Below are 9,191 nucleotides of genomic sequence, written 5' to 3' on the forward strand. Positions count from 1 at the left end.
TATATATATATATATATATATATATATATATATATATATATATTTCAGATTACTCCAGTACACCAGCAATTTATTCAGACGGCTCTATGTCCTTAGATGATAAAATGGAACCCATGGACCAATTTCTAGCGAACGATAAATCCTCCAATGGAAATGGAATTTCAAATGGTTCCGTTATTAACCCCATTGACAAACTCTACTCAATGCAAAATTCATACTTCAGTTCGGATTAGCACGACCTGATTTGTTCAGGTATATTTATTGTGGCACGTAAGACATTCAGTATTGTTTCTAGAACCAGTCTGGCACGCCAAAAGAATTGGGTACAGAGGATGATGGACCCGTGGGCTAAATATTTACTATAAATTACTCTAAGTCCACGCCTCTTAGAAATACAAGCAACAATAGTTTTCAAGAAAACAGTCGAAAATATTCTCTCTCCGATTGACACTGGTATAAAGAGGCAAGGGTACATGCCGGAAGAAATGACGAATACTTGAATTAATGTCAACACAACACTTATTTCTCTCTCTCTCTCTCTCTCTCTCTCTCTCTCTCCAAATATAAAACTCACAATGCCTAATCACTATCATTGAATATAATTGCTTATATAATAGTGTGAACTGTAGATTTCATGCTTAAAGTTGGATCTTACGATCTGTTGATTGTACTAATACTGGGTATTATGAACGTGTTCACCTTTTGTTGTGAACTTTTTGTATTTCTTGTTTTGTGTAAATCATCACACTGCTGTCTCTTAGAATTATTGAGTTACTCCACATGTTCATTCATATATTTATTGAAAAATTAGATCAATTGTAAACTTTCTTTAATCACATGTTCGTACTTGTGAATGTTTTTTATCAGTTCGAGTGTGACATGTATATAATGTTTATAAAAAAGATTTATTATATACTCAGCCGAAAGTACAATGTTATGGAGTACTATATTGGTATGTATAGAAAAGGCAGTACATTTGGTAACGATGTTTTAAATGTATGGGAGTTGGGCGGTTGGGGGGGGGGGGGGTGGTGTACGCGTTGGACTAAAGCCCTGTTTTCGTTACATGAAAATATTCGATTTCATCGCGTGTTATCTTTATCTGTCTGAAAATTCCCATAGCCACTGTATTTGTAACAAATGAGCATACAAAAAGTATTGGGAATGGATTTGAATTTACCATTTGTACTTCATTTTAGGTCCAACTGTAAAAACAAAACAAACATACACACATACACATACACACACATACAAACATACACCCATACACATACACACACATACAAACATACACACACATACATACCCCCCCCCCCCCACACACATACACTTGGAAGCATTTTAATCATCCTCACAATAATTGGTGCTAATGAGATCAAAACACAGAAAGTCACTTCTTCAACGAAGACACAAAACGCAGACGTCTTCTGATTGGTTCTTTGTAAACAGTAATGCTATGTTACATTTAATAATGAGTAAACGAAAGTTTCTCTGTTAGAAACAACTGGATATTAATACGGAAGTCTACTCACAGCCGTGTTTACCGAAGAAACAATTGAATATTATTGAAGTCTACTATCGTAAAACAACTCTAATGGCAGTTTGTGTTTACCGAGGAACAATTGAACATTATTGGAGTCTACTGGCAGCCGTGCTTATCGGGAAAAGAAGTCTACTGGCAGTTGTGCTGATCGAGGAAACAATCATGGCAGTCGTGCTAATGGGGGAGACAAGAGTACTGGTAGTCGTGTTTATCGGGGAAACAAGTTTCCTGGCAGTCGTGCTTATCGGGGAAACAAGTCTACTGGTAGTCGTGCATTTAGGGGAACAAGGCTACTGGTAGTCGGGCATATAGGGGGAAAAAGTCTACTGGTAGCCGTGCATATAGGGGAAACAAGTCTACTGGTAGTCGTGCGTATAGGGGAAACAAACCTCCGTAATCATCAGAATACACTTCCGGCAAGACTTGGAATAAGCGCGATTGTCGCTAATGTTATTCCGTTAATTCGGATCCAGGCGAGAGATCTCCATGAAATGAGTCTCGCGTGAGTTTAGTTGAACAGAATTAGTATTATTTTCGGACGTCATGTTGCTTGTTTGATTTCACAAAACGCTTATTGCGTTTCTTCATTATACGCCCGCCATAAGTCCTAGCGTATCATGTTATGATGTCGGCCCGTCTCTGTGTTTCTTATCACCTACTTTGATCAAACGTTATGAGTAGCTTGCCTTTGAGTCACGGAAGACACATATTCATTTCGGGGTTAAAAGTTCTTAAGTCAAACACAGACGGACCGAAAGAAGGACAAACAATTTCTAAAACAACTATTTTTAGGTCTGTACCGCATGCGCTGAGTAAACTTTGTAGATAGCTTGTATTTGAGACACGGAAGACACGTTGATTTTGAGGTTAAATTGCAAAGGTCAAGGTCATATACACTCCAAGAGGGTTAAACGTTTCCCACAAAATAACGTAAGCCCAATGCCCCAAACCATGATCAAACGTTGTTGATGTCTTGCATTCGAGACAAGAAAAACGCATTATTTATTTTTTTGGGCAATAATTCCAAGACTGAGTTCACCGAGAGAAATGTGGTTTCCACAAAAGCACAATTGAAATGCCAAAATTAAAAATTATGGAACGCTAAATACACGATACCCTTACGTGTAGCACGTGCTATGACGTAACTGTCAAAACGCTCGCTGGCATCATCGGTAAATGAAATAGTTTGATTTATTTAGTATTGCTATGCAACGTAACGTCACAGTGCCATCGTACATGAGCTAAACGAGTACTACGTCTTTTTGTAATTTTATATTTGACAGGGGAAAGACGTTTTTACACAGATGATATATACTTATACTAATTAGTACTAATTAGCACATGACAGACATTGAATGTGCTCTGATGCAGCAATTGCTCAGATAGCAGATCGAAAATCTTGTTAAATACGAGTTCTAACGGCATCAAACATGTACTTTCGGAAATGTTTTAAAATTTGTGTCCTCTGCAGTTTCCACTGTTATTGGATTTCAACGGGTTTCAACTACTATTGGGTATCACTAATTTTCCACGACTATTGGGTATCAACGGGTTTCCAATACTATTGGGTCTCAGCCGGTTTCCACTACTAGTGGGTCTCAACGGGTTCAGTGAGATTATTTTTGATTCAGAAGCTTTTGTTTCGTACAAAATGATAATAGTCGATATTAAACTTGACTTGACTTTCTGCTTAAGTACAATGAATTCTATATTTTGCTGAATATCGTGTATGGCACATGAAAAAGGCAAGTCTTTTCGCCACCTACTAATCTTTTGTAAGGGAAAGTATAAAAAGAATGGTGAATATTTTTAACTGCATCATTACGAACTCTCTGTAAGTACAAGAAAATTGCGTGGGCAGGGTAGGCTGTGGTGGGAACAAAAATAGAAGTAAATATTTACTATAGATTGGTGTAAAAGTACAGCATATTAGACTTAAGGAACGGTTTCATTGCACTGATGACTGACTTCACAGAGCTGAAGTTCTCTTTAAATCGTTTGAAAAGTCAGTTATTTAATTACCATAAAAAATCGTGAAAATTTTAAACCCCGCCTTAACGTAGTGAATTACTGTTAGAAAAATGTTTAATTTTTAATGTTGCAGACTTGGCTTCTGTTTCTTTCTACAGTATGAGCTAAATAAGAAGCACCAAAAAAGCCCGTATGTATGAAACATTCTGTTAGCAGTCTGCCATATAGTACGATAAAAGACGAAGCTTCACGTCTCTTGGTAATGCATTTGTTCATGATATACGAATACGTATTCTCCGAATGTAATAATTGTAATTGTTTCGATAATCCTGCAAGATTAAGGAACGCTGATTTATCCCTCTTGGAATGAAGTTGTTTTGATAATGCCTATTCGCGTGAATTTTTTTTACAACTGATAGATGGGAAGGATTTTTATCTAGAGCAAACAAAAATACGAATGAAAACCATATACCAGGAATAGGCCATCTCTAGCCTTTGCATATTGCTTCGAAGTTAGAGGGTTTGCTCGGACTGACTCTCGCATGTCCCTGTGAAATCTCTTGGTTTGGTAAGAACCTCTCGGAGCTATATGAGTCAAGGTGAACGTGACTAAAGTAAAATAATGATAAGTATCATCAATGGTAACACCCATATTTTTATATAGTTAGATTTCAAAACTTTTTCGCAATCTCAGTCTCGACATTTTAGGGAAGACACGCTCGAACTTGTCCTTGTATATTGAACATTGTTGTTTCTACAGTCGTGGTTTTTTGAGCGTTTATCAAGAGGTTGTACAATAAAGCTGTGATAAAATATGTATTGATATTTTGTGCAGATCTGTCTAGCAACTGACTAGTATATTGTAGTGGGTTAGGATCAACCCGTACTTGGTCTTTATAATGTTTTGTTTCTCTTATTCATCCGTATGTACGTTCTGAGTATGTTTCCATTTCAATATCATTGTCATAAATACATGTTTTTTTCTTACCATTTTCTTTCTTGTTATTTTAAAAATAGTGATACGGTTAGAATGAACAATTACAGATGCTTAAAATATGGGTCACATTTATTTATCTCTTAGGGAGGTGTAAAAATAAGGGTAGTAATTTCCAACATGTTGTTAGTTTCTAGGAGTAGTTTCTAGAAAATAATAATAGTAAGCCACTGATCCCCTCCTTTTGTTAGTCATTGTCCAGTTACTGTATCCCCCACTAAACATTATTTTTACAGAAAGTGATCAGCCGCTAAACATTGTTCTCAATAAAATGAATTTGACAAGTGTTACCCAGCCCTTCAACACTTGCCATACCATAATTCCACAAATCATACCCAGCCCTTCAACACTTGCCGTGGCAGAATTCGACAAGTCATACCCAGCCCTTCAACACTTGCCATACCATAATTCAACAAATCATACACAACCTTTCATACACTTGCCGTGGCAGAATTCGACAAGTCATACCCAACTTTCAAAAACCTTGCCGTCTTTCAAGACTTGCCATGGCAGAATTCGGAAAGTCATACCCAGCCTTTCAACACTTGCCATGACAGAATTTGACAAGTTATACCTAGCCTTTCAACACTTGCCATGGCAGAATTTGCTATACAGACATTACTCTGCCACTTAACATTGCCCCCTTTCCCCCATCAGCCAAATATTAACGCCATTATTACACATATATTCAAGTCAAGACGAGTATGGTTAGGTGGCTCGCACGAGCTCTGGTACACTCGAACTTAGTACAGTGGCTACTGAGCTCTGTACACTCGAACTTAGTACAACGGCTGCTGAACTCTTGTACACTCGAACTTAGTACAACGGCTGCTGAACTCTTGTACACTCGAACTTAGTACAGTGGCTACTGAGCTCTGTACACTAGTAGTGAAGTGGGGCACCCTACGTACAATGGGAATTAGCATTACAGGGACCCCTGGGTCAATCTACGTACAATGGAAATTTAACATGGCGAAAAATCGTGGGTCAATCTACGTACAAGGGGAATTTAACATGGGAATAAATCGTGGGTCACTCTACGTACAAGGGGAATTTAACATGGGAATAAATCGTGGGTCACTCTACGTACAAGGGGAATTTAACATGGGATTTTTTTTAAATTTTAAAAAAAATTTTTTTAAAAAAAAGGGGTAGGCAATGGAAAGGCTATCTCTTTTCGAGAAATATGGCTGGCCCTGAAAAGGGCCTTTGGGTTTTCTTCTTCTAATTTCTTCTTTTCCTCCACCAACTTCTTATTTTATCTCCAACACTCTTTCTCTTCTTTTTTTTCTCCTTCTCTTCTTTCTTCTCTTCCTCCTCCTCTTCTTTCTTCCTCTTCTCATTTTCCTCTTCTTTTTCAATTTTTTCGTTCCATGTTCTTATTCTTATCTTTTCCTCTTTATCCTCCTTCTCCTCCTTTATTTCTTTCAACAGATCACTGATGATTACCTTCATTTTTCGTAAATTGTTTATCTCCATCTTCACTCGATGGGGACTATATGAATAGTGATCCTCGTTTAGGTTAACCAACATTTGCTCTATCATTCCTAAATTGTCGAGGACGTTTTGCAATTTTTCCATTTTGTCCATTTGGTTAGAAGCCATCTTCTTTGTATTCTTTGCAGAATGGTTTGAACAACGAGCACTGTGGGTTCTTATACGAAAAGCGCGAACGTGAAGGAAAACATCCCCCTAAAACATAAAATGGATCTTACCTAGATGATGACCCAACATCGCGCGTACGTGAAGGAAAACATCCCCCCTACTTTCTCATTTCATATAATAAAACCCTAACTATACTCTTCACATACGCTAAGAAACCCATAATCTACTATTCACACTAACATACCTGAGCTCTTACAAACACAAACACACAAACACACAAACTCATACCCTCACACTATCTAAAATAAGAGTTAGTGTTTATATACACACTACTCTACCTACACACATTGGCAAATTAATAGTTATTTCTTTTCTAGAGTATTGGGTAGCCCTGAAAAGGGCTGTTTTTGTTTGGAACTTCATGGACACCTGGTTAATGGTGGCACCTTCCAGGCCTGGCGCCACATACACATCTTATCCCCCAGTTACTTTTTACCTTTTGGGGGGAGAGAGCAGAGGCAGGATATGTCGCTTCAGAATCCCAATTTTCACTCTCTGGGATTCTGAAATTTTTTCTTCTCTCCTTTTCCTCCTCCTCTTCTTTATATCTTCTTTCCTCCTCTTCTTTTTTTCTTCTTTCCTCCTCTCTTATCCTTCCCTCCTCGACAATGGCTTCAGCGGCCAGTTCATTTAATATGCGCCTGGCATATTCCAGATGAACATGAAGTTCCAACAGTTTCTCCAGTCTCGTGTTCATTTTTGGTGTTGATCAATCAACAAGGGTAGCTGGACTGCCGAACGAGTTTCATTTTATACTGAAAGCGCGGACGTGAAGGAAAACATCCCCTAAAAACATAAAATTCATCTTACCTAGATCATGACCAAGAAACAACAACAACGCGCGGACCTAAAAGAAACACTCACTCACGTTTTTATGCTACCCATCACTTCAATAGACTATCCACATACGCAAGGCAATCCAATCTAACCCCAAATATACACCTCAAACAGCCAAAAAACTAACATCATTTTAATCTACTATACACATCAATCTATTTTTTCACTTACAAACACAATTACACAAACACACAAACTCATACCCTCACATTCTTTAAGAAAGAGTTAGTGTTTATTTTCACACTACTCTACCTACACACATTGGCAAATTAATAGTTATTTCTTTTCTAGAGTATTGGGTAGCCCTGAAAAGGGCTGTTTTTTTGTTTTGCTATGGCATTCTTTTTTAGTTTCTAAGAATGCGATGTCCTCTGAGGATAGACTTTCTGGCGATAGGTCTGCTTCTTCAGAAAGAGAAGAAGAATTCTTTGGTGTCGATACGACAATCGACAAAGCCTCTGTCAGCTTCAGGTTGCTGCTGTTGCTGCTGTTGCTGTTGTTGCTGCTGTTGCTGCTGTCTCTGAAGTCTGTACTTCTCTGTCCATTCTTCTTTCTCCTTGTTCATTTCTTCTCTGAAGAGCTCTTCTATCAGGTCTTCAGTGATTTTTAACATTCTCACATTCTCTATTTCTTCTGGCTTCGGTATCAGACTGTGTCTGACCCTATGCAAATTCACGTAGGCTTCGTTGAGCTTAGCTAGTTTGGAGCACATCTTCTTAGGAGGATGAGTCGACAATGGATGGCTAGACTGGGAACAACCCGGTTCTTAAAGTGAAAGCGCGGACGTGAAGGAAAACATCCCCCACACGGTTTTCGAGCCGCAACGTTCATGAGAGGGATAGTAAGAAATAAAAGAGCATCAATCCAACATTCTTCTAGCTAAACAAAAGACAAAGGCATTTTTTTCTAAACACAACATTTTTTATTCAAAAATCACTTAACACTAAACAACAACATTTTTAACAATAATCCAACACTATAACATCAAACAATTTTTTTCAAATCACAAACATTTTTTTCTTCAAATACAATCTACTTTAAACAAGGCTGACAACGTTGTGAATGAAATTGTGATTTCCACTGTTGGAAATCATTAGGCCATTGATGGACACTACGTTTCCTAGCTTGAGACAAAAGATAAGCATAATGGTCACAAAACCATCGATCTACTTTCACATCGTTTCTAGCAGAAGAACGAGGATCAAAATGAGTCACTAAATGTTCTAAGGAATAGCCCAGGCTGCGATGATGCAGAAAATACACACAGTACTGTCCACACACCAAGGAATCTGTGCCTTGTAATTTCACGTTATTGAATCGGGTGGTTTGAGCATTTCTTCTCATAAAGTCGATGATATCGTCTTCCAAAGGGGGCAATCCGTACGAATCGAAATATTCCACACATCCTTCTTGAGGAAAGTAGACGGCTACCCAGTGGGTTCCTGGGAGATGACTATCGTCCGTGTTGATCACGTAAGCTTGATGGTCTTTAGGTTTGCGATGAGGGAGTTCATCTTTAGCACAGACGACGGGATTCCAAGAAGACGTATACGAACTGTGGTTCAAAAGGTAATAAAGTTCCCAGGTATCCATTGTTTTGTGTTTGTTTTTTCTTCTTCACAGGTAATAATAAGTCGTCAATTCGATCCTGACTTTTTGCTTGAAAATGTCTGACGAATAAACGGTTATTCGTTCTGTTTCCTCACTCTGATTCAGGAGAGCTTCGATACGATGGATCTCTTGAGTGGTTAATGCTGGACAAGAATGTTCACGCAAGTCTTTATACCACTGGTGCAACACGTCTTTGTTCGAGATGAGGCTCCAAGCTTCGTCCAGATACTCGTCCAATTTTTCTTCTTGACTTAACATCAGGCATTTATCGTGTTGAATTTGACTGGGATGATCGTTTTGACATCCATAGCAATTTTTCTTGATCAATTCCGTCATTTTGTCGACCAAGTGTTTGGCAAAACAGGAGACTAAATGGGCTTCTTGTTCTGGCCATCTCGACTTCATCATGATATCTTCTTCGTCTTTGTCTTGAGATTCTTCTCCTTCCACGGTCTCCTTACATTCCATCTCCAAAGTTTCTCCACTAGGTAAAGAGGGATAACAGTCTTCCATGGCTTTCTAATAATCTAGAATGACTTCTCTCAAACTGTTGATTTCTATGGTATTGTC

At 38.3% G+C, this 9,191-nt stretch overlaps 1 protein-coding gene across 2 annotated transcripts in view; it reads left to right on the forward strand.

The window, feature by feature from the left end:
• LOC149779900 (LIM homeobox transcription factor 1-beta.1-like) overlaps positions 1–4,501 on the forward strand; it is a 58,652-nt gene extending 54,151 nt beyond the window's left edge. For both annotated transcript variants that reach the window (XM_089936587.1, XM_089936588.1), the window contains exon 7: positions 49–4,501. In XM_089936587.1, coding sequence (XP_089792713.1) covers positions 49–233 — 185 coding nt within the window. In that variant the 3' untranslated portion in view covers positions 234–4,501. The remainder of the gene's footprint in view (positions 1–48) is intronic.
• Positions 4,502–9,191: the final 4,690 nt, after the last annotated feature.

The sequence above is a fragment of the Sinohyriopsis cumingii genome, chromosome 16 (genome assembly GCF_028554795.1).
Source record: "Sinohyriopsis cumingii isolate HCF-2022 chromosome 16, ASM2855479v2, whole genome shotgun sequence".
Classification (NCBI taxonomy): Eukaryota; Metazoa; Mollusca; class Bivalvia; order Unionida; family Unionidae; genus Sinohyriopsis; species Sinohyriopsis cumingii.